Source organism: Scatophagus argus, chromosome 13 (assembly GCF_020382885.2).
Source record: "Scatophagus argus isolate fScaArg1 chromosome 13, fScaArg1.pri, whole genome shotgun sequence".
Classification (NCBI taxonomy): Eukaryota; Metazoa; Chordata; class Actinopteri; family Scatophagidae; genus Scatophagus; species Scatophagus argus.
In genome coordinates, this window is record NC_058505.1 from 23,205,641 (window position 1) to 23,232,294 (window position 26,654).

The 26,654-nt window shown below is 40.5% G+C and overlaps 1 protein-coding gene across 1 annotated transcript in view; it reads right to left on the reverse strand.

The window, feature by feature from the left end:
- Positions 1-26,411, reverse strand: part of cntnap2b (contactin associated protein 2b) — a 49,540-nt gene extending 23,129 nt beyond the window's left edge. The window contains exons 1-10 of the mRNA XM_046408924.1: positions 26,024-26,411; positions 18,687-18,797; positions 12,201-12,394; positions 10,085-10,232; positions 7,790-7,993; positions 7,514-7,698; positions 7,169-7,312; positions 4,371-4,629; positions 4,076-4,225; positions 132-294 (exon numbers count right to left, since the gene is read on the reverse strand). Of these exons, the coding sequence (XP_046264880.1) occupies positions 132-294; positions 4,076-4,225; positions 4,371-4,629; positions 7,169-7,312; positions 7,514-7,698; positions 7,790-7,993; positions 10,085-10,232; positions 12,201-12,394; positions 18,687-18,797; positions 26,024-26,105 (1,640 nt within the window). The 5' untranslated portion in view covers positions 26,106-26,411. The remainder of the gene's footprint in view (positions 1-131; positions 295-4,075; positions 4,226-4,370; positions 4,630-7,168; positions 7,313-7,513; positions 7,699-7,789; positions 7,994-10,084; positions 10,233-12,200; positions 12,395-18,686; positions 18,798-26,023) is intronic.
- Between the last annotated feature and the right edge of the window lie 243 nt (positions 26,412-26,654).

Genomic DNA, 26,654 nt, shown 5'->3' on the forward strand with positions numbered 1-26,654 from the left:
GACACAGAGGGGAGCAGTGGGGGCTGGGTGGCTATGGGGCTCCAGAACTACCCACGGAGCCACCCTACTTTGTTGTTCTTTCTTTACTTTTTTGACAATCTAAGGTTTATAATTATGACTTAGTTGTATACCTGTCTATAATGCCACACATATCCAGGCTGACATTTTCAAAGGTTCCAATGAGGCCCTGCTCCACAGCCCCAAGGTCAGCTAGATGGTCATCTATGTGGATCATCTGCATGCAGCCCTGGAAGGAGCGCTGATGTGACCAGGTGTTAGTATGCAGGAAGTAGCCTGGAGACAAGGAAAGGAGGTCAAATCTCATTATTTACAACCAATGGAAGAATATGGATAGAATTAAGAATTTTGCTCTTCTTGACAATGAGCAACTTGTCTGTGCTGGATCTCTCTCCCACTGCCCAATGTTTCAGAATAGACACAAACTCCTAAAAAGATTTTAAATTATTCCATTGTTTTCAGATAATTTATTAAGTTCATTTAGCCAGCAGACCATGTTTTCTGTTAATTTTACTTTCCAACATAAAAAGGTCCAAGCGTGTCAAAGGTTTTTTTACACTGCCAAGAGTAAAATTTTAGTGGAGAAATGGTGACTTTCATGGCCTAATCAGACCTAATCACCTGTAAATATACTGTGTCTTTTTTGGTTATGAAAATCAACATCCCATCAGATTTATATAACGCCAATTCTCAAAATACAGGTGAAATGACCACAGTGGTAGCTATGGTCCCCGTCACCCCAACAGCAACTTTCAGGGTCCATCAGTATTTCCCCATTTCCTTATGTTCTCCCCCTTGTTCCCTTTTCTAGTGTTTTATTTGGCCTTTTAAGTCTCTTTTGTCTGCTCTGTGTATGCCTGGAGATGGGCGTGGGTACCTACTTTTCCTTCTCGCCTGTCCCCTGGTGCGATGCCAGGGGGGGCGCGTGTGACCCTGGGGAACATGCTTTTTTTGCCGTACTAGAATAAAGTGTAATTGCACATCCACTACAGTAGTTGGCAGTGGCACTCTCATTGTCAGAGTGTGCGCAGGGAGTATTAGCTCTATGGTGTAGCGTTTTTTTTGCACCGAACAGGCGATATGAAGTCCAGAAATGAACCCTTAAGAGACAACATGAAGAAATTTTTAACAGGGATGAAAAGAAAGGCGGAGAGAGACGAAGATAATGAGACAAAAGTAACTCACCCGAAAGCTAAGACGAGGAAATATGACGAAGCATATGTAGCGCTTGGCTTCACTGTGACTACAGTGGGAGACAAAAGACCGGTGTGTTTACTGTGTCTAAAAATGCTGGCAGCGGACAGCATGAAGCCAAATAAATTAAGGCGCCACTTGAAGACATTACATCCCAACCGTGCTGATAAGCCGCTGGAGTTTTTTCAGCGAAAACGTGCCGAATATTGCCAACAATCATCCCGTTTTGTGAATGCTACTTCAGTAAACCAGCGAGCACTGTTAGCATCATATTATTACATGTTATTAAATATTATTACATATTATTATTACTATTATTTATAGTCGCGGCGGAGAGTGGGGGGGGGGGGGGCGCGAATTGTTTTCTTCTTGCTAGGGGGGGGCGCAACAGAAAATAATTGAGAAGCACTGGATTATGTCAACATTTCCTTGTCACCACTGGAGGTCTCAGCCCAGGCAGAGTCACAAGGGTCTTATGCTGCTGATCCCCAGCCTATCGCTGGAGAGTTGGATCCATGCTGAGGCTTTTTGCTACAATGTGTTTGAACAGCACCTGCTGAAGAGCTTTGGACTGGGCAGAAGCAGTCTTTTCTAATGAACCAGAGGTAATCCCATCCTATGCCTCTAATAGATTGTTGAGTCTTAAACAGGGCAACCATATGGCAAATCATGAATTTTGGACCAACACTGCTGACATCCACTGGAATGACGAGACTCTTAGAGGAGTATTTTTAAAGAGTTTGAATGAGCAAATAAAGGATGAACTTGTTTTTTGGGACGAATATGTAAGTCTAAACTCCCCTGTTTCTTTGACCTTTTGGTTAGATTACCACCTCCGACAACAAAGAGGAGAGAGGGAAGATGGAGAGAAGAGGGTTGTCTCTCTCACTATGTCACCTTCTCAACCTTCCCTTCAACCTCTCTGGCTGTTACCGGCTGTCCAGAACCTTCCTCCCCCATCACATGTAACATGAACCCATGCAACTCAACAGATCCAGCCTCTCTCCCAAGAAGAGTGAGCAACATCATGTGGTGCATCTGCTGTGGTCAAAAGGGACATTATTTAGCTGACTGTCCTAAATGGCCAAAGTAGGGTGCTGGTGAGCTGAGCTGATGCCTCTTTGTCCTCACCACGTTTCCAGATTCAGTTGACGCTGATTTCTGGTAAACTTTCACCACCCGTAATAGCTTTAGTGGATTCCAGTGCTGAGGAAAGATTCTTAGATCAGGGGCGGGCTGTCCAGGCAGAGTTTTCCCTCAAACAACTCTCCACTCACCTCATGGCCACAGCGGTCAGTGATCACCCACTCCCTATTAGCAGCTGGTGCAAACTATCCCTTGACAAAAGATGAGCTATGCAGAAGTATATTAAAGAATCACTAGCCGCTGGCACTATCTGCTATTCCTGCTCTCTGTTTGGGGCAGGAGTAATACCCTGTAATACTGTAATACCCTCTCCCCCCGATAAGTTCGGGTTTCGAGATGTTCTTCAGGATTTTTTGAACCAGCCTGTGTTTGTTTATCTCAACATCATTGTGATATTTTCTGATCATGAAAAAATTCAGACGGTTGCAGACTGGGCACAACCAACTACTCAAAACTGCTCCAGAGATTCTTAACGGTTGCTAATTTTTACCAGCAGTTTCTTAAAGGTTATAGGCAAGTAGCCGCCCCTCTGACTAAGCTGACGTCTCCTGCTACATTGTTTTCCTGGACCCAAGACTGAGGCCTCCTTCCAAAAACTCACAACACTCTTCACCACTGCACCGGATCTTATTCAGCCCAATCCCTCATTTTATTGTGGAGGTGGATGCCTTGGACACTGGGTTCAGAGCAATCCTTTCCCAGTACTCCAACTACGATCAGAAACTGTATCCTTGTGCCTTTTACTCATATAAGTTAACCCCTGCAGAAAAGAACTATGACGTGGGTAATCATGAGCTGTTGTCAGTCTCTCATCAGGATCTCACATACAGACCAATGACCAGACAGAGAGAACCAACCAGATCGCTAATTGGCCTCCACGAATCTTGCTTCCTGGACCTCCCATCTGGCATGGGTGGAATACGCCCACGATTGAAAACAGACTCCAGAAAGCTCTCTTCCTGTTTTCTTGGATCCTTCCAAATTGTTGAAACCATTAACCCCTCTGTTGTCAAACAACAACTTCCTGCTGATACAAGAGGTCATCCACTCCTTCCATGTCTCTCAAATTAAGCCTGTCTTCTCTAGTCAGTTGTGCCAATAACATTAAACTCAACTTCAATGAATAATCATTACATAAATATCAGTGAAGGGACGAAGAGAGATAAAAGGCTCTAATATTGCATACTCAGGTCAGGCTCTGAGTTTTGCCTACTTCTATAGATCTAAACTTTATTTCAGTGGTGATACTCCCAGACCAACCATGCCCCCTGGCAGGTTCCCAACAATGTTGTCAACGGCAGAGCAGAATAAGCTGAAAACCTCTGCTCTCCTACACAACAGGCTCCAGGTTCAACTCAAGTCATAATAAAAAATAGGGACCAAGTTCTGAAATTACATATGCCTCTATAACCTGCAGCAATGTCCATTGTTAATCCATATCACTCACAGATATATGTATTGCTGTTTAATATCTTCTTCAGCATCTTAGACTGCAAATAGAAAGAACTTACATATATCTTCTCAACAGTCAACCGCAGGTCTCATTTTAACGCCACATTCTTCTTGTTCTTACTTTTATTTTTACATTTTTACACTCCTAGTAATTCTGCTTCATCATACAGTGTCTCGGTGTTGTGCATGATTTGTTACCTGAAATCAGAAATATCCTGCACTGCCACCACTTGATCAAAAACACACAATCTTTTTGTTTAATCACCTCCAAAGTAGTAGGATCCACCAGTCTGGATCTGGATGGGAATGGCTGTTCTAACTGTGGAGGCCTCATCTCCATCCACAGTCAGCATAGCATAGTTCTCCAAAACATTAAGATGGACACTGTGCCACTGGCCATCGTTCAAACCCGAACCTGCAAGGGTTAAGAAATTATAGACTTTAAACAGGATAAAATTAGCAATAATAAGAACATCAACTGATGAAAGCAGCAAGATGAAAAGTAACAACTAAATTAAGTAACCGAACCTCCCTTTTGAGGACCACTGAGCTGAGCTCACCTGATGAGATGTCAATACGTGTGTTCTTCTTCTGTGTCACATTCATGTAGACAGTGACCTTGCCCTCTGTCAGTCCCACCTCCACCCAGCCGTCTGCCAGCTCTGTGAACACCAGTAGCCCATTGGGGTTCCACGTCCTGAAAGACAGACTGACCGACAGAGTGTCACTGTCACTCTGACCTGGCAGCTGCACGAAGGATGTGGCATTGAAAAAGACGGAGAATGAGTTGGACTCGGCACACGAGAATGTCAGGTTACGCTACAGTGGGAGAGAGAGGTAGAGACAGAGAGAGAGAGAGAGAGAGAGAGAGTGAGAGATTTCAGCCATGGACTGTTGGGAACAATTTAAACCAACTTAAACCTGCTGCTCAGTCAGTTTTAATTTTTAGCATGAAATCTCATTTTTATGTTCACCAATTAAAAATAATGAAATGTAACAAACCATGCTCAGGGTCAGTAGATGCACATGACCCGTTCTTGGTACAACAGTACTTCTTCAGAGGTATTGTTTTATAACTGTCTAATTATGAGCAGTGAGCCTGAGCAGTCTTGCAACAAAATGTTATTTGACTAAGCAGATGACTATGCAGTGGTGTCAGTTAGACTTGACTTAAGCAAAAGCCCTCTTTTACTGTCTTAATCTGTCTTAACCTCTAACTTCTCTAACTTCTCTAACTTACTGTCTTAACCTCTAACTTCTCCTCTATCCTCAATATGACAATCACTAACATGAATGGCTCGACCTATGCAATATAATATTTTAGATAATCTTTACATATGTCCATATATTTATACATCCATCCATTTTCTATACCGCTTATCTGTCAGGCACGGGGGGCTGGAGTCTATCCCAGCCGACTACGGGCGAAAGGTGGGGTAACCCCAGACTGGGCACCAGTCAATCGCAGGGCCAACACACACAGACAACCACACACTCTCACACTCTCACCTAGGGGCAATGTAGAGTAGCCAATTAACCTAATGTGTATGTTTTTGGTATTGTGGGAGGAAGCCGGAGTATCCGGAGAAAACCCACGCAGGCACAACAGCAGGCACAGGGAGAACATGCAAACACAACATAGAAGGGCTCAGAAGGGCCCAGACTGGGATTCGAACCTGAAACCCTCTTGCTATGAGGCGACAGTGCTAACCACTGCACTACCATGCTGCCCTTCCATATATTTATAGTAAGTATAAATCAGGAGATTTTCCAAATTGTCCCAAATGCACAGACATTCAAGACATTCACTTAATTTAAAAGGCAGCATGTGATGAAATAAGTTCAGTGACAGCCCTCAGTCCATAATTTTCTAAATGTCCCAATTAATTAATTTGGCAGTACTACATAACATTAATGCCCCCAAAGACCCTTAATCATACACCTTCTATAATGCAACAACGATGTTAATTGTTATTAATTCAAATAATGGGAATGGGAATCATGGCACATTCTGTCTCAGCAATGCCATTTTTGAAGGATAGCATACTAGCTTTCTGTCACTGTCACTGCTCATTCAACTGTATGAAGTACTCATGAAAGGCAAATACCCATATAAAGAGAGAGGCAGAGGACCAATATAAGTCTGTAAGGATCCACAACATCTCCTCCTCCCCCATCACACTCAGCACTCAGGGCTGTGTGCTGAGCCCCCTTCTGTTCACCCTGCCAACACACGACTGCTCAGCGCAACATCCGAGCTGCCTGATCGTGAAGTTTGCGGATGATACAGCTGTTCTCGGACGCATCACCAACGATGACGAGTCCTACAGGCAGGAGGTGGAACGCCTGGAGGGTTGGTGCAGAGAAAACAACCTCTGCATCAACGTGAAGAAGACCAAGGAGATGATCGTGGACTTCAGAAGGGGCAGACACCTCCCCCTTCCTCCCCTGTACATCGGAGGGACAGCGGTGGAAGTGGTCTCCAGTTTCAGGTACCTGGGCGTCCACATAACGGACGACCTCACCTGGAGCAACAACACTTCCTGCCTCATCAGGAAGGCACACCAGCGCCTCTACTTCCTCAGGAGGCTGAGGCGTGCCGGACTGGGGAGTTCGGTCCTCACATCCTTCTACAGATGTGTGGTGGAGAGCGTCCTGTGCTCCTGCATCACTGTGTGGCACGGCAGCTGCTCTGCAGCAGAGAAGAAGGCTCTGCAGAGGGTGGTGAAAGCTGCACAGAAGACTGTGGGATCCACAGTCCACCACCACGGACATTTACACCTCCAGATGCAAGAAAAGGGCCTCCTGTATCGTGAAGGACCCCACTGACCCCTTACACAATGTTTTGCATACTACTCCTTCATTTGCTCACTACTCTGTTCATTTGCTCACTACCGCTGTACATACTGTTGTCTCTGTTCATTGTTTATATGTTTTATTCTGGCTCTTTTTATATTTACAGTGCTGTTTTTATATTTATAGTTATTTTACGTATTTTCGTAGGTTATTGGGCTTATGCCAGGACCAGGGAAACTGGTCATTTCTTTCCTCCCCATGTTTTTAACATGTGTGAAATGACAATAAAGCTGTTTGAATCCTTAAATATATTAAAAACCTGTTAGTTAATTAAGTAAGTTAATGATAGGGTTAGGGATAGCGATGCTAATTTTGTACTAACAAAACATCAACTTGCCATGCATGATTAAAGTAAACTGTCACTGGCTCTGTCACTGTTTCCAAAATGTAAATTGAGCTTTCATGCTCTTTGATTTTTGTTCACTTTTTATTGCAACATTCTGAATCACTAACACACACACACACACACACACAAACACAAAGCCAGAGAGAGTTGTCTTACAAAGCTGGAGGTGTCCACCTTCTTCCTGCGGACCAGGTTAGTGATGTTGTCTCCATTGTAGGTGATTCCCTCCATGCAGCCCACAAAGTTCTCTCTGCCTCCTGAACTCGGCTTCACTGACAGAGGCAGTCCTCCGAAACTGATCTGTAGGGCACACAGTAGAGCGAACAGCGTGGATTGAATGACATTGATCCTACTGTTATGTTTATTGTATGACCCAGATTCTTAAAGAGTTTTATCACTGTTTAAAACATAAACCAATATAGTACACACTCACACTAGCACTGAGTCGTAAGACTAAGATGCCAAAAGTTCCTGACAGCATGACCCACAGAGAGACCTTACCTCATAGTCCAAGTCCAGGTGGTCAAACTCTCCATTGGTCCTGAACTGCTGAGTGTGGTGGTCCAGAGTGAAGTTGACATTCCTACGGTAACGTTCTATGACAACTGAGTGCCAGTGGTCATCATCCAGCAAGCTCCCACTGGTCACAGAGGTGTGACCCTGAATTGAACCATACTGGTTACTACCTGGAGAAAAACACAGGAAGTAACAGGTTGGAGAATACTTTTACAGTGCGTTGGCTGTCTTTGAAACCACACAGACTTTCTGGAAGGTTACCTAAGTTGATGCTGAGCTGTAGCCTTGCCCTGTGGAGTTCTAGGGAAATGTAGTCTCCCTGTTGTCCTTCTCCATGTAGCAGGACCCCATCTCCAGCTGTGGTTCTAAACTTTAAAGAGATGACATCCTTCACAATCTTCATCTTCTTACTTCTTAAGCGGTAGGAGATGACACCATGGCCATCAAAACTGATCACATCTGCCCCTGGGAAAAAAAAAAAGAAATATTTATTAAAAAAAGAAAATTAACACATTAACAGTTAACACATCTATACTGTCCTTGTTTGCCTAACATTTACTTTTATATGGTGACTTGGTAATTTATGTTATGAAATCTCAGATGATACTTCTATTTCTACTAAGTTGGAAGCCTCCTATGTACTTACAATTTCCACTGAGTGCATCGTTATGTCACCTTTGAAACTGCCTGTGTCACTGAATTGCACACAAAAATCATGTAATGAAAGGAAGACTTTTCTTTTGTTGTTGCTCATGCTGTAACCAGAGCTTCTGCTTCTTTATCATATTGTCAGTTTTCACTAAGCGGTGAGATGGTACTTTTGTACATGTAACACTCTACAGCTGACTAAATGCATGAGTACCAATACAAGTGAATTCCATAGTAGTTCTCATCACATTTGTGTTTTTTTAAGATGTACTGCTCATGCTTTCCCACATCAGGGAGCTGAAGTGCTGCATTGCTATGCTAGCAGCTCGGCTAGCAACACCTGTACAACTGTGAGGATCCTGATACATGGTAGACTTGGAAGAGCAAACTGAGTCGCTCTGGCAGCTTTTATAGTTGGTCTTCTGCTTGTGGTAGCGGTAGTGGTTGATGTCTCTGTGGATGGCAGATTAATTGTATTCTCAGTCAGTTTGAATATCTAGTTGGATTGTTTTACTTTTTTTTTTTTGCACACTCCTATGACACTTCCCCTATAGACTTTGAGAGCAGATTAGCATTGGAATTTCAAGTTTTTTTTTTTCTACCGAACTACACCATGTGGAAAGAAACGTGAATCCACTTGTGGACACTAATGGCTTCCTCTTTGGTTGAGCTGTAATGTTAACTAGCTCAGTTTGCTTAGTTTGCTAGTCTCTAAGCCATGATTAGATGCATGCTTCCTTCTGCACAGCGATAAAGAAAGAAAATGCATGAAACTGCTCACAACAAGGTCTGTGGATTATCTGGAAAGAAACACTGCTGCTGAGTTTTTCCAAATGTATTTCTGGTGCTCTGAGCACCACAAGCCACAAGCCACAAGTTCCCATTAACAGTAATCTATCTCCTCATTACTCAGGTCAAACTGCTTGTAAAAATGGGCTATACAAATAAAGTTGACTTGACTTGACTTGACTTGACATTCCTTTAGGATACTCCCATTTCACAAGGAACATTTCATAATTTAATGTAATGGTCATCCTGTGCCTCCTCCTCTTAGCCTTAATATAGACACTGTCCAAATCAAGACCTTTAAGCCTTGAATTTTAAGTTCTAAATAGGTTATGCATGTAAATGGTGGTATTGTTTGGGTTTGCATCTTGCCTGCTTACAAATGTTTGATTTTAGTCTTTTCACATAAAGACCTTTCAGCATACTGAATTCATTTAAATTGCTGGAAACCATGTCACATGCATTCAGGTCACTGCTGGCCATATAGCCTAACTTATTTTGGCCATTGCTGACCACTTGGCAAATCATGTTGCTTGTCACTGTCATTGAATTTTGGTTACTGCTGATTTTACTCAGCAATTCTGACCATATTCATCATGCTGACCGTATGTATCTTTGGTGATGACACAAACTGTTGATGACTGGTAACTGTTCTCATCAGTGCATAAATAGGTGGCTCTATGACACTCAGATGGCCAGTCTTTCCAGCCAGGTGCTTTGTTAACTGTTTACTAGCCGTTTACTGTTGCTGTTTGCCTCTGCTCACGCAGTTTTTAATCTCACACCCCCACTTGACTGACTGACTTAAAAAAAATTCACTGTGGATCACATACTATTAAAGAAAAATAAATGATTTGAATAAAAACTTGACAACACTTCAAAAAGGCAAGTGGTAGTATTATCTGAAACAAGTGAGCTCACAGAAAGTTTCCGGAAACCACTGTCCACGAAAACTGGGGTGTTCACATGCTTTTGCCACAAGAGAATGAAAGGGGATTCAAGAATGGATAGTGATTCTCAGCCCCCAGTATCACTGAAACAAATATACCGTGACAGATGCCCAGTCTAAAATAGAAAAGGTTAGGTGAATCAGGTAACCCTCTCTTGCCTACTTGTACTCACAATATGAGCACCCATAGAGCTCAAGACGTACTCCAATGCGCCCCTCCCTGTTCCAGTCCAAAGGGATGAAGCGGATGTAGCGAGTCAGAATGGCATGCTGAAACTCATGACGAATCGCACCCTCATTGTTCACGTTCCCGTCAAATGTCTGAAAGACACAGAAAAAAAACATGCTAGCCTAATCCAAAACATCAGCAAGGACTGATTGACCAATGATCAATACTTTCCCTGTCGTTTCTGGGTCGCGTTCAATGTGGTCACTGTGAATGTGCTGACTAAATTACTGTATTGTACTGTACTGTACTAAATAAACTGTATTTGTTTCAAATGTTACGTACTGACATCCCCAAAATCACACCTGACAAATTAGACAAACCAATCTCAACATTCCTCTGGCAAAGAAAGTGACCAAGATTTAGATTAAAATGTACAAATACCTAAGGCAAAAGGTGGGCTCAACTTTCCAAATTTGAGATATTATTTTTGGGCTGCGCAATTAAAACCGTTAACAATATAGATTCAGGATCTGCCACATACACACTGACTCAATATTGAAAAGAGTTTATGTTAAAGACTTCCACAGACCTTGCCATTCATAGAAGTCCACCCATGTGAAATAAATATGGGTGTATGGACCAAAGTCACATAAAAATATGGAAGACAATAAAATTAACATTTGGCCCAATTTCAGCATTCACAAATACTGGATTAATAAGTGATCTTGTGCCCTCTAAAATAGATACAGCCTTCAGAAAATGGTCAAAGTACAGACTCACCACTTGCATCAACTTTAAGTTACCAAACACAGATTTCTTCAGGTACTTGGAGTTAAGAGATTTCTAATTAAAACATAACGAATGGTCCAAAGTTGTTATGCCCACGCCAATTGAAGAATTCTTGATTAAAGTGCAACAAGAATTTGGATAAGAAATTAATAAGTTGCTATTACCAAATATTTCTGGGCATGAATTTGAATAATACAATACAAATAAAAGAGAGATGGGAAACTGAAATTAACTCAAACACATCACCGGATATATGGGAAGAAATGTGCACTGAAGCACATTTGGTAACTAATTCGAATGTGTGGAGGGAATTCAAATGATCATGATTATCATGGGGTTCTTAAACCTGAAATTCTGACTAAATTTGCCACAACACACCCAATTTTGATTGTAAAAGGCACTATATAAAATTGAATTGAACTGAATTGAATTGAAATAAATGCTGGAGAAATTGTGGACCACAGATTGGCAACAAGGTCCATATATTTTGGTTATGCCCAAAATTGAAAACATTCTGGAAGGATGTGTTTAAAACACTAAAAGATGTATTTGGGAGAAACATTACAGCAGGCCCAGCACTGGCTTTACTGGGTCTGTTACCAAAAGACATCGAAGAAAAAGGCAAGAAATATATAAATACTACTAGACACAGCAATTAAATGCATCACAGTTAGTGGTTAAAGCCGACCCTCCAACATACAATACGTGGACCGAGAAAATAAAGGACATATGTCAGATGGAACAAATAACGTATGCCATGCCGTATCGTACGCCATAAGTATACTATTACCATGAAGAACCCATACATACATTTTGAATCAAATACATATTATTAATCTGATCCTTTTCATTTTATTTTACTCTATTTATTTTATTTTTCTGTTCCTTTTGTTGTGTTCCAACTGTTAACATGTCCTTATTAGTACTACTTTGTATGGAAGGTTTATATATGCATATATATATATACACACATATATATATATATATATATATATACATATATATTATTTTTAGGCTGAGATTAATGCATACAGGTGAGATCAATGCAGATTGTAAACCAGGTTTGAGGAAACTGGTGTTGTAAATTCTATACACGCATACACAGGAAATAATTCATTTTTACTGCATCTGGGTAAATGTAAACAGCAGCAACAAGATGGTGATGACAATATGATCAGTATCTTCACTGCAAACGTTGTCCATCAACATCGAACACCAATTGATTAACGTAAACATGCAATTGCTGATGCAAATGCATTAAATGGTTTTAAAGAGTTAAAAGGAATGTTTAGATGAGATCAGATTACATAGGATACATGCCATACACTTACCCAGATGTTTCCATCTTGTAGATAAGGTCTCCAGTTTTTCTGTGTGTCACTGTAAAGCAATCGATACTTGCTGGTCCAATCATAGCTACTGTAGCGACCCTGTGTCACTATGGCAACTACCTGCTTCCTAGAACCCAGGTCCACCTGTAACCACGGGTAGCGATCTGTATCCAAAGGTGACCAACCTCCAGCTCCTAGTTATGGGAGTGTTGTAAGAGTGGACAGGGTGAGAGATGAGATGAAAAGAAAAGGCGTAAGGGCAGAACATCTCTTCAGCTGAGCGTGTATACAATGCTTCCTTAAAGACCGTGTAAAGAAAATTCCAAGATTTTTTTCAAAACACATTAAACATGTCAGAAAATAGTTGGAAAACTTGAAAAGAACATGAACTCTGTCATAAATGAGTCATGAAATTACTCTGTTTCAACAGCTTTTCACAATTTTAGATTCAGGATTTTCTGGGCGGGTCTAAATGGTGGCTCGATTACACACCGGACCCATACTCAGGTAACTCCACCCACAACCCTCTACCAAGTAGCGCTCATTGGCATCAGTGCTTCTCCCACCTGATGGAGAGTTTTACAGTCCGCATTTTTGCTAACTAGCTCTGCTTTCATCCTGCAAATGCACCATCCCTGGATGCCAGAACAGCTAGATCACCTTATTTAAATTTCCAAAGGATGATGAGATGAAGATGAGGTGGATTGATTTTATCAAGAGCCACGCTGATGGAGACCTGAAGATAACTACAAACACCCGTCTCTTCAGTGATCATTATTACATTATCACGATGGAGACAGCTGGGATTCACAGATAATCTGCTGATACTGGTGGATGGGACCGAACCAACTACCTCCATAAGCGGCCTCCATCCTCCTGTCCAGGCAAAATCTGGTACCAGCATCGGCCCACCAGTGAAGTTGTATTGTATGCTTATGCTGCAACTGTCATCATGTGTAACGGCATAACGTGATTGATTTTGATTGTGTAGCTGAGGATGTTTTCAATACGTTACCTCATGTCAATACGTATCATTTTAAACTGGTAACATTGCCTGAGGTGAATTTGATTGAAAACACACTGCTAAACTTTAGGTAACCTAATGTTTTCTGTCCATCAATTCTAGCTTTGACAAGAAATTATACGTATATAGGTCGGTATTTTGTGTTTGTGGGTTATGCCAAACATGGACTGAAGGATGCCTCATCTTCAGCTGTAAAATGAACCACAATGAACCACGCACCACATGCGGGTCCTTCTTTGCTTCAGCATATAATCAACTTTCCAGCTACACTGACAGCTAATATTTAATAGTGTTAAGTAAATGAACGAACCAAAACAACAGCCACACAATTGGACATTGCGACATGCATTAAAGTCCGTGATAAGCAATTTTAAGTATGTGTTCTGAGTTTTCCACAACACAGGAAAATGCTACTAACCATGCAGCCAAATCTGCCAAAAATGAGCAGTACTGTCCTGTCTTGTACCTGAGTGTTATATGTTGTTATCCTCCACAGTGGGAGGCTGGTTAGGAGTAATTGGGAAGCTCATAGTCTGTACTTTGTGTATGTTTGAGTCATCAGACAATTAATCTCAACTGTTTTTTCATTTTCACAAAGCAGTCCCTTCCAAATACAAGAGAGTCAGTGTGATATTATGCAGAAAGTCAGCAGAGATGTTGGCAGTCAGACAAACCGCTTTGGGGAAAAAGACTGTGATCACATGGTTGTCCAAACGAAAAAATACAGGTATGTTGAGAATGTATCAACAGAGATGAGCAGCAACAGCAATAATACCAGAAGTACTGGAACGACAGATAATGATGAAGTATTATGATAACAATAGTAGTTATTGTTATTATTACTACTGTTATCAGTGGCATCACAGTAGCTGCAGTCATAGTAGTAATAGAATTAAAATAAATCATGACTAAACAGTAGTAATTGCGTTAGGTTTCAAGAAGGACCGCAGCAGAAGATCCTACCATGATTTGTGGGAACCTGTGAGATGAGAAAACACAGGGACTCCAAGGAAGAAGTAACAGTAACAGTAGTAACGGTTGGTAACATGCATTAATGTGACATAAATGTGTGCAGAAGGAGAGCGAGAGGAAGAGAGAGCTCAGTGCGTCGTGGGAGATCGCACGACAGTCTAAAACTACAGCAGCATAACCAGGCCTAAGCCAGCCATAACTATAAGCTTTATCAAACAGGAAAGTTTTTAGTCTACTCTAAAACATAGAGAGGGTGCCTCCTGGAATGAAACCGGAAAATGGTTCCACAGTAGAGGAGTTTGATAACTAAAGGCTCTGGTTCCTGATCTACTTCTGAAGACTCAAGGAACCACAAGTAGCCCTGCATCTTGGGAACATAAAGCTCTGGTGGGAAAATAGGGCACTATCAACTCTTTAAGAGCAAACACACTGTAGCCGGTAGAAACGTGGTTAATTTCAGAGCCTGCCTGTCACATTTGAAATTCAGCTCACTTGATGTTATTGCTGTGGTGACTACACAGAAATTATTCATCAGCCACTGAACACTGATATGAAGTTACACAGGTTGTAGACTTCAAGTACACTAAGATTTTGACAGCGGGAGAGATTATCACGCCAGGTGCACGAAGTCTGAAAACCTTAAGTATTTGGTGTACAACAAAAAAATATTCACAAGTGTGTTCTATTTTCAAAGCTCCACCAGTCTCAAACATATAAACGCTATGCATAAAAAAAACCTCATAGAAGTCATTATCTGAATTTCCAGGTTCTCGAGCTATGGTAGCCACTAGAAATGTTGCCGTGGTCAACTCCACATCCAAGCTTCTTACACTCTGTTCTTCTACTCCACTTAAGAGGAAGGCAGAACCACCAGAGAGCCCACTGACAAAGCATCCTCTCTTGGACCTTCCCTCTTTTCAGGAATTTGAAATCAGTTACAAAGATGCAGATCCTGAGGACTCCACCTGCCTCTCCAGCATCGAGTCTTCTGTACCATATTTTAATTTTTAGCTCTGCTGGCCAGCATACTGTTTCCTTTCTTAAAATGGAAAGTCAAAACCAAGCACTGCCCAACTCGCAATATGTCACCTGCCAGGCAGAGCATTTATTGGTCCAGTGCAGCGCTGTGCATTCTGGGTGTTGTGATTTTGAGGAAAAGGGTATTGTATAGCAATGTTCATGTAGCAGGCGGCACGGTGGTGCAGTGGTTAGCACTGTTGCCTCATAACAAGAAGGTTCCAGGTTCGAATCCCGGTCTGGGCCCTTCTATGTGGAGTTTGCATGTTCTCCCTGTGCCTGCGTGGGTTTTCTCCGGGTACTCCGGCTTCCTCCCACAATACCAAAAACATGCACATTAGGTTAATTGGCTACTCTAAATTGCCCCTAGGTGTGAGTATGAGAGTGTGTGGTTGTTTGTCTTTGTGTGTTGGCCCTGCCATTGACTGGCGACCAGTCCAGGGTGCACCCCGCCTCTCGCCTGTAGTCAGCTGGGATAGGCTCCAGCCCCCCCGCGACCCTGACGGATAAGCGGTATAGAAAATGGATGGATGGATGTTCATGTAGCACCAATTGCTACATTTCTACAGCAGAGGGCTCTTTTTTCCACAGTTTTGAAACCTTATTTTATGTACTTTGCGATATTTGTAATCATTCAGATTTGGTGGAGTGGTTAATAATATATTTTCCTATGGTGTGAAAAACTCACACACTTAAAATTGCTTTACACAGACTTTAAGAGACTTCAGCTGCATGAATGATATCATCACAGGGAGTCTACTCAGTACCATTAGTCCATGATTACGTGACAAATCAAAAAGAACCATGTAATATCAAGCAGACACAGGCCAAAAACTGCTACTTCGGAAAGGGTCGTAAATGTAATATGTGTATAATGTGTAATATCATGTATGTTCGTGGCTACTCAATCACTGAATGATCTTGTTTGTGGTTTTGTCCTTTATTTCAGACTATTAGGCAGTGAGAAAATCATTGGCATGAGTTTCGGTCAAGGCAACATATTTTTGAGCATTTACAGCAGCTGCTTGTCTGAACTGTCAAAATATTAATGTCAGGCTACCATTTACTTCAGTGTAAAAAGGTCTTAGTGGCTGTTTTAATGTGTTTTTAGTCTAGGGCTGTCAAAATAACATTTTAATTTAAAAATTAATGCTGATTAATCACATTTCGGTGCCTTTTGACCCATTCTGGCTGCAATGGCTTTGTGACATGATGAAGGCTGACAAGAACATGCTGTTTGTTCCCATGAATGAAACATATAAAACACAGACAGAAGTGTTGACAAGAGCACTGTTCTCTGAAATTTCTACAATTAGCAATTTATGTCCAAAGAACACATTCAGAGACAGTCAAACATAGCTTGGAGTACATCAGGCCTGAAATGTCACCTTGATGCATAGCATTTTGGTGCAAACCCAGAGGCCCTAGTTCCTGATGTTAGTGATAGCAGCCAGCCTCATCGAGCCACATTAGACCAGTTGTTCAGATGCAAACTGAGCAAGTCTGCGTGTGATCAGCTAAGTAACTGCCTTGTAAAATGGACTGCAATGGACTGCAGAAGCGTTTCGATGGTAGAGGACAGGAGGTTAGCAGGTTTTACAGACAGAAACTGCAGTGTATGTCAAACTGTCAGTCTTTGTTGCCTGAGTTTATCTGGCGCTTACATATTGGAGAAACAGCATACACAGTATAAATGTCTGATTTGAAAACAGAAGAGAAAATGAACATTAAGACTAAGTCTTCATGACATATAATGAATACTTGATGTATACGATTAATTTGGATTAATTAGTCACAGAGTACATAATTAATTGGATTTTTTTAACCACTTGACAGCCCTATTTCAAACATTAAAAACATGTTAAATGAAAAAAAGCACACCAAAATTCCTATATGATTCAACATGAGTTTCATGTTTTGACCTGTTTTAATGCCTTTCTTTTTTCATATGTGTGTGAACAGATGTCTTTATAGACAAACAGACAGACAGAAAAATTCAAGTTCTGTGTTCTTGTCATAGTTTAGTTACCCTGGAGCGTCTTTCTCCCAGGTTTCTGACAGCACTGTCAGTTGAGGCAATTTCAGTGGACAGCAGTAGAGGAGGTTGTATCAACAACTGGCTGAAAAGTGATTTAACCAACTATACTGATAGTCATCATCAGAGCATAGAGTGCCAGAAGGGCTAAAGGACATGCTGCCTTTGATGATGCAATTTGTCATTTGGGTTCTGGGAAATTGTGATGACTATTCCTTTTTGTTGAGATTTCATAGACTAAATGATTAATCAATCAATCAATAAAATACTGGCAGATTAATCAATAATGAAAATAAACGTTCCACTCTTAACTAGTGCCATTGTCTTATGTGAGTGCAGAGACAGTGACATCATCTACATAGATCATATCTTTCACAGACCACACTGTTCTGCCAGCACTAGTGGTTCTGACCATCGCTAAAGGAGCTAGAGCCAAAGCATGCTGAAAAGGAGAAAGAGCACACCTACATGCAAAGAAAACACTTTTCGGTGCACAATTGGCTGCAGTGGGTAATGCTGGCTCAGAGGTGGAACAAAAATGACCCCCAATTACATCTTCGTACCTTTAATATACAACAGCAAGGTGGACAGAGGTGCAGCAGTACCATGTTGAACATGCTGTGTAAAAGGGGCTACAGCCACAGAGTCCTTCCTGGGCTTACCTACCCAGACATTGCTCGAGGTACAACTGGCCTCATGCAAAAGCTGCCAGATAACAGATAACAATGGACTATATGCACACACACAGGGTCTCCTTTCTTTTACTATTTGTCCTTGTAAACCTAATCAGCTAGTATGTTAAGATGTACAATAACCAAAATTTCACCCTTCCATTGAGCACTGACCACCCCAAAACAGGAAAGTGTTAAAGGGCCCATTTCATTCCATGAATCAGAGGTTTCAGCAGACTTCCCCCTGACTAACAAGATCCAAAAACTAAATATACAATGTCTTATACACAGAAAACATCCTTTGCATATCCTTTGTGGAGGTGCACTGACTGCAGTTTTCTTGGCTGATTCCAATTTCCAGTTTTTTTCTAAGTGTGACCTGCCCATAACGATTTTGCCGATTTTCTGTCTAAGAAATAAAACTGACAGCATATAGAAAATGCAAAGTTTTACTTCCATAATAAACCTTACAATTTCCTCTCAAAATAAAGTTGACCCTTATGGTCCCCGTCAGGGTGAATTTCACGGTAGGGCCCTCACATCAGTGGAATTATGAGGGTATAAATGCAAGTAAACATGGAATCATGCCAAGAATTTAAGCATTTACATTTCATAGTGGAAGAAATATGATTTTCCAATATCATATTCTACACAGCAACTAGTAAGCAGTGATAAATGAAAATACAAACTAACAAGATTTACAATATGATCACGTGTACATAGACAATAGCAGGAAATATACAATAACTGCAAATACAAAGGCATACCTTGCTTCCGATTGAGTTTCGCATAACCAGCTCCATATCCTCGAGCATATACTGATGAACTGGTAAAGGAGCTGTATGGGAGAGGACTGGCCAAGGTGTCCTCACATTTCCCTGGATAAGAGAGTCAAAAAGCAGATACTCAACTCAGCTCCTTGTCAAGGTTCAAGGGTCAAAGAAATTTAACCTGATGTTGTACAACAAGAAAAGGACAACTTGCAGCTCCCTACACACAAAGAACACATTCAGAGACATTTAAACTTGAAATACAATAAAAAATAATAATAATAATAAATAAAATAGAGTGATATAGCTATTTTTATACATATACACCCAGAAAATAATTCTGTGAATCTTTTTTTCATCAGGGATGTTGTGCTGCAGTCAGACAGATGAAACAGATGAGAGTCAATTTCATTTCCCTGCAACCAGATATTAGCCAGAAGAAGCCTGGGCTGGGCTAGCAAGGCCCTCATCTTGGATCTTTTTCCTTTTCTCAAGTGGTGCAGTTGGTCTGGAAAAATGGTCAAAAGGTGCAGTAATTAATCCAAATCTGCGCTTCCTCCTGCAATGTCTATGAATATCTTTCATATGTTTCAGCAATAAAGCCAAAAAAGAAAAATGCAGCAAGTTAGAGGAAGTTACCGACCACTACATCTGCATGCATTGCTGTTAAAATGGAAATCAATGAGTAAGTCTGCAGAAGCAATCTGGTGATCCCTTGACTTTTCCTTTCGCATTAGTAGCTTAATAATATAATAATAACCAGTTTAACAAATTATAAACAAATACCAGCAAAAGTTAATGAAGTGCTAATTAGAAAACATTAGCATCATAGTTCACCAGTAAAAGAGCTATAGCAAACATAATGGCACCCTCTGAAAATCAGTATATCATTTTGAGCTATTCATACAGGTGAATTAATTTTTCATCAGTCATTTTCATAGTAACTCTGCTGTCATATACACTACCAGGCTTGTCATATACACTACCAGTTTGAGCACATCTTCTTATTCAAGTTTTTCTTTATTTTTATTGTTTTCAACATCTGATATTAATTTGATTCTTCAAAGTAGTAGTAAAACTTTTGTTTTGATGACAGCTTTGCACACTCTTGCATTCTCTCAATCAGCCTCATGAGGCAGTCACCTGGAATGGTTTTCCAACCATCTTGAAGGAGTTCCCAGAGGTGTAAATTGGCGGTTTCTGAGGCTGGTAATTTTAATAAACTTGTCCTCTGCAGCAGAGGTAGCGCTTGGTCTTCCTTTCCTGGGACCGACCTCATGAGAGCTAGTTTCATGATACCATTTGATGGTTTTGGTGACTGCACTTGGGCATACATTCAAAGTTCTTGATCTAAAATATAAAACATATTCTTAACACTTTTTTGTTAACTACATAATTCCATAAGCATTCTTTCATAGTTTGGATGTCTTCAGTATTAATGTACAATGTTGACAATGAAGGAGAAGCTGTGCTGAAACTTTTGACTGGTAGTACAGATCATCTTTATTCCTTTTTTTTCTTTATTACTACAATTCGACATATTTCAAAAAGGTAACAAATTAGGCACGTAGCAGGAATTAAATCACGGCCAAACAGCCAGAAACATCAACGGTGTGTGGCTGTAATCCATGTCCTGTTCTCAACGGGCAGTTGTACTATTCAGGCGGGGTTCACCCTGGACTGGTCGCCAGTCAATGGCAGGGCCACACAAAGACAGACAACCACACACTCTCACACTCACACCTAGGGGCAATTTAGAGTAGCCAATTAACCTAATGTGCATGTTTTTGGTATTGTGGGAGGAAGTCGGAGTACCCGGAGAAAACCCACGCAGGCACAGGGAGAACATGCAAACTCCACATAGAAGGGCCCAGACCGGGATTCGAACCTGGAACCCTCTTGCTATGAGGCGACAGTGCTGACCACTGCACAACCGTGCCGCCCAACAATTGACATTATAAGCAAAAACAGCTAAACACTGTAAAATCTAAGTAGTACACAACTGTGTTTTAAAGTTTACCAGAATATTGCTGCGTCATGCTAACTAGCAGAGCATTCAGACCTTCACAACCACACTTGAATAGTTTTTTTCCCCAAGTCATCAGACTCCTCAATTCTCAGGGACTGAACTGACACAAACATACACATACACACATACGAACTTGCACACAACACATACACACAAAAAAACACACCACTGCATTCATTTTAAAACACATACTGTCATTTTAATATCCATACTGTCACTTTTTTATCCATACCATCACTTTAATGTCATACAGTTCACTCTGCACTGTGATTGTCCATACTGTATTGTATTGTCGTATTTTCTATAATATTACTGTACTGGTGTACTTTGTAATTGCACTGCCTCATTTTTAAGTGTGTATTTTGCTTTTATTTATTTATTTATTTTTATTTTATACCCACTATGTGATTTCTTTTTCTATAGCACCTTGAACTAAATATAATGTTCACAGAGTATATAACTTGCTGAGACTGACTTCTTACTTGTTATTGCCGACTCCTTACTGGTTGCGACTGACATCTCAGTTGCTGTTCCTACTTTTCCAGCACAGTGCCAAGAAAGAAGCACAGAAAGTGTGAAATGGAAAAGGGAACAAGGCAAAATGGGGAGTAAATATCAGTAGTAAGTATTCACCCCCTTGGATGTTTCCCCCTCTTATTACTTTATAAATGGAATCATAGCCAATATGGCTTCTGCTGTCAAAGATGGCTGCCAACAAAAAGTCCCATTTTGTAAGAAATAACCAGAGAAAAATTATTCCTTTTGTTAAGGCTCTTTTTGCTGAAAAACAGCTCTACAGTATCAGATTTAACAGCAGTTATCAGACAGACCAGCAAAACAAAGTTAGATAAATGTAAAATTGGAACATGATATTTTCTTGTTATTTTTGTCATTACTGGCATTACTTGCTTTACATGGACTTTAAGTACTGATAGTGGCTGATCAGGCTAATTATCTGCCCGTTGTACCTGTTTCGAATGACAGTACGCAGTAAATGGTTGCCCTTTGTCTGCATGTTTTTTAGACTACTTTCCTAACCATGATGAGCTTGATGTTTGTTTTTAATGACTCCTGATGAAATGTGAAAGCTAAACATTCTTATTATTGTTATTTTAGCTTCCCTTTCATAACTTTAACATTTTTCTCACCCTGACATAGCTAATACTTCTCTCTATAATATGACCTCCCCTTTCTGTCTGCTGCTGTGTGTTTGCAGTGTTACACAGATTAATTTTCATTCAGTGTAATTATCACTGATTGACTATTTGCAACCACAGCATGTCCTCCGTTTTTAAGTCAGGAATAGCAATGGGTATCCTCCTCCTCCTCCTCCTCCTTGTCCAAATATGATTCTCTAAAAACCAAGATGTTGACAGCGATAATTTCAAACTGAAGCTTTCAAAATCCTAGTCCACACACCAATGGTGTCTCTGTCCATTATTTATTATACAATCCATCTATTTGTACAGTGATGCCCCAACAATTTTATTTTTAGGCCAAGGTGGCCTTGCCCTAAAGATGACTTATATTGATTTATTATTATGTATTTGTTTTTATTATTTTTGTTATTTTATCTTATGATCAATTAACTAGTGGAGAAGCTTCCCTCGCTCTGCCCTCTGACAGAGCTACACACACACATACACACACACACACACACAGAGAGAGAGACTGCAAGGACTGTTCTTTGTTCTCGATATATTCATTCAGAACTGCTACGGGAAGGAGTTTTAGGTGGGGGAGGGGTCACAGCTCTGTGCATGTGTATGTGTGTGACAGGTGCAGGGTATGGTAATGAGATTCCTCATATGCATTACAAAAAAATAATCCAAGCATGTATTAAGTAGTTTAAGAGAACAAGAAAGAGCTTACTGGCTCAATGGATAACCTGAAAAATAAGCTCAATACTGATAGCTCATCTTCGTGTGGAACATACTTGTTCTTTCTTTGTTGAAAATTTTAACAATACTGTCCCTCTTGTGATCGCAGATTACAATCACAACATTTTATTTTATTTTTACATCCAGCGCCAGTGTTTTTCATGATTTATTCTTTTTGTATCCAAATCATATCAAGAGCATTGTTTCTAGATGTTATTTTCAAGTTATTACTTTACTTAGATTATTATTACTATTACTATTATTACTATTACTTAGAATTTGGGGCACCTTGGAAGCTGATTCTCGCACAATTGTCAAGATTCCACATTAAAATAAGCAATGTTTGTTGTATATCAGACTCTTCGATAAAGATTGCCATGAACCATGCAACATTTATTCTGTTACAAAATAAAACTTCAAAGTACAATATCAGACTAATAAAATCTAAATCTTTACAATTAAATAATAAAAAAGAACTATGTAACAAAGTGTTATTGACAGAACATCTAAACCACTTAGCTCTGAGTTCCGAGGACAGTTAGACACCTACTGCAGTGCCGGCCTTCCAAAAGTGCAGCTGCCTTAATCGTGTAAGTTTATCACTGTTTATGTTTTCATGACATCAGAGCAAGATGGGATCAATCATACAAAAATCAAACCAGCATGCATCATGTGCACTGTATGTGGGACATTTTCCTACAGTAGCAACCACTACCAAACGTACGAGTGAAAATAACAAAGACAAGATGACTAACGCAAAACAAAACAAACATCCCCACGCAAAATCAGTTAACACGTACACTGTGCCAAACTGGTTGAATAAAGTAAACAATATGCCAATTTACCGTGATTATCAGGTAGGGATGAAACATTTACTTGTTTTAGTATACTACCCTAACAATCCCAATGATTAGTATCTCCACGTCAGATTTTAATTATTATTAAAACCGTGTTTCATTACTGTACTTTGATAAACTCATACTTAACAACTGCCTTTCAGGTTTGAGCCGCTGAAAATGTTTCAAATGGTCAAAATGGTCTCACCAACAAAGGTGCAAGCCCACGGACAGGTATACTGCAGGGGACAGAAATTGGTCCACCAACATTCCAATTGGTGGATGGCCACTGTACCTCTTCCCAATATTTCTACATTTTCTAACTTTTAAAATCAGCACTTCACTGATGAACATACAGATTCTACTGTGTTGCTATGTTCTCTATGGCAATAATTTTAACTAACAACTTTACTATAATATTGTTTAATGCTAAAATAGTTATGCGCTAAAGTACTGGATTTGTTCTCCACCAGTAACCATACCACAGTGACATTCAAATGAACTCACAAACTTCAACATGAAAAATAAAGAAAAAGGCAGCATGGGTTGGAACGTATAAAGAAAGTAACAGCACTTCAATCTAGCTTCTAACTCATGTTTTATGCCAGACCATCTGTTTTGGCACTACTCAGCGTTCTGACGTTACATTTCAGTAATAAGGATGTGTCATCTTGATCCTGTGTGAGGATCTACAACCAAGTCAGGGTCGAAGTCTTCATTTCAATGCTTATCCTAATGTTTCTGTCTGTTCTTTTCTAATCACTCTGCCACTCTCTGCAGCTAAAAAATACTTTAAGCTTTACATACTACCTTATTGTGTTACCTTATTTTATTTTATTTTATTCTTCTGTTATATGTTACTTGTTACGTTCTATGTATGCACCAATCACCAAGACAAATTCCTAGTAATGTGAAACCTCTTCACTTACAATGGCAATAAAGTCTTTTCTGATTTCTGATTTCTAAAGATTGTAAATAATAAAAAATGCTTGTTTGCTAACTAGACACATTAATGACAAGTCAGACTGTACTTTCTTTCTCATTTTAATGGCTGTTCAGCACCTAAAGGACAGAACACCTGATCTGTGAATATGCCCAATGAGATTTGAGGAGAATTGAAAACAAAAGTCAAATCATGTGTTTTTTATTTCACACAATGTTGATTAAGCTCCTCACTGCCAGATAAATCTTTCTGCAGTTTGCAGTATACCAGAGTTTTAAATCTGTTGTCTGTCATGAATTTACCATGCTGGTACACCAGTTGTGTGTGTTTAATTAAAGATTGGTTTTCCAGAGCAAAAGAAGGCAAAGGGCACTATCAAACTATCATTATCATCATTATCATTATCAAACAGTGATTGTACATACATGTATATACAGTTACTGCAATCTCACTGCCAGAAGGGGAAGACAAAAGTTCTGCACAGCAGGGTTTGTTTTTTGGGTTTTTTTTTAAAGAATTTGTACTTTACGTTATACCTTGATTGAAAGTGGCACTTTGAAAAGTTAATGTCGGGCTATATGTTTATAACAGGACATAAAGTGGAAGGGGAAGGAGAAAATTGCTGTTTTAAGCAACACTCCTGGAAACACGTTTTCACAGCTGTTACTGTGCCTCAGGTCAATGTGTGGCAGTAGGTAGCAGTGAGTCTAAGTGACTGTTCAGCGCAGTGTTTTGGTGTTTTTGGTAGTTTAATATTACATACCGTTATTTGACACCATGGCGTACTATTGTGTTCATGCAAACTGCACAAACTGTCTGTCAATGCAATGTGATTTACCCGCTGCCACCTACAAAAATGTGAGCTGTTCACCCTAAATCTTGATTTTTAGCTGATTTAGTGCTTAATAAAACAACTTTTTGCTTTCCTAATCTTAACATATACCGCACATGTTAAGTAAAAATAACCATAATCAAAAAATTACTAAAAACAAACGGAAATGAGCAAAGCCACTTTGAAAGAGAAACTAAGCTGAATTGGAAACAAATCAGTTAAACTGAAAAAAGAAATCAAAATAAAACTAATGCAAAATACACTCAAAATGTGTGGAAGGCACTTTGTGTTTTTGGCCTGGCTACATTCCTACAGCATCTACGAGTGCAATTTTACGTACAAGGTGTGTATGGATTTCTTACTTTCTTTCTTTCTTTTTTTTTAATTGTGTGCAACTGAAATTGATACGTTATCGGCATCCCTGAAGTCTGAAGTCTGGACTACTGAGCTTTCTAATTTGGCAATTGCAAGACTGCATTTAAGACAAATATATCAGGCGAAATATACAGTAAGTACATCGCTGACTCCATTCCTGGTTCTTGCTCTTTTTCACGGTTTATGTTTTCCTTTTCAGCAACATACAATTGGTGAAGATGGCTTCATTTGACGCAAGGAGCTAATGTGTGTGTCGTCATTATAACACTGTATGATCCCCAGTCCTGATCACTATGCTGGTGGTCTGGCCTCATGCAAATTCCTACCTACCTTCCTCATCCCTAATAGCACAAAAAGCTGGAGCAGACCCTGCATGAGCTAACCATCAAAGTAGCCATGGTCGCTCTGTGTGTGTGTGTGTGTGTATTAGCCCACTTACGTGATACTGAGGATGCGGTACTGGTGGTGCTGATGATGCTACACAGCACTGGCACTAACAACAGCGCGGTAACATGGCACATCTTCGCAGAAAATCCACACAGTCAAAGTGACCAAAGACACAATAAAGCGGGCTGGCTGTTGTTCCCGTAATACGCAGCCGAGACGACGCTTTCTTCAAGCAAAGCAAAATGCAGGCTGTCCGTCCGCTGCGCCCTGTTCGCACCGCGCTCTCTCTGCTCTTTCCTCTTACGAGCCCAGCAGCACTACAGCGGGGCTTGACAAAAAACCTCCGGGACTAGCCTTTGAACAGAACGCTGCTTGCCAGGCCCGAGGCTCCAGGTGCATGGTCGGACAGACAGACAGACAGGAACTGTCCATCCTCTTAACTGCCTGACGAATCAAAACACCCCCACCCCATGCTGCATTTGGTACGATCCGCACAACACAGGGCTCCTTAAAATGAGGAGGGGGCAGAGGGGAGCATGAGCACCCACAAAGACAGGTTCATGGCACTTCCGGGCACCTACACTGCCTGCCCAAGGAGGCACATCACATTCACTGAAAGATTCAGCAATGCAACCTTCCACTGGGACATAGCTGCCATATTTTGAACTGAGCAGCTTAAGGTA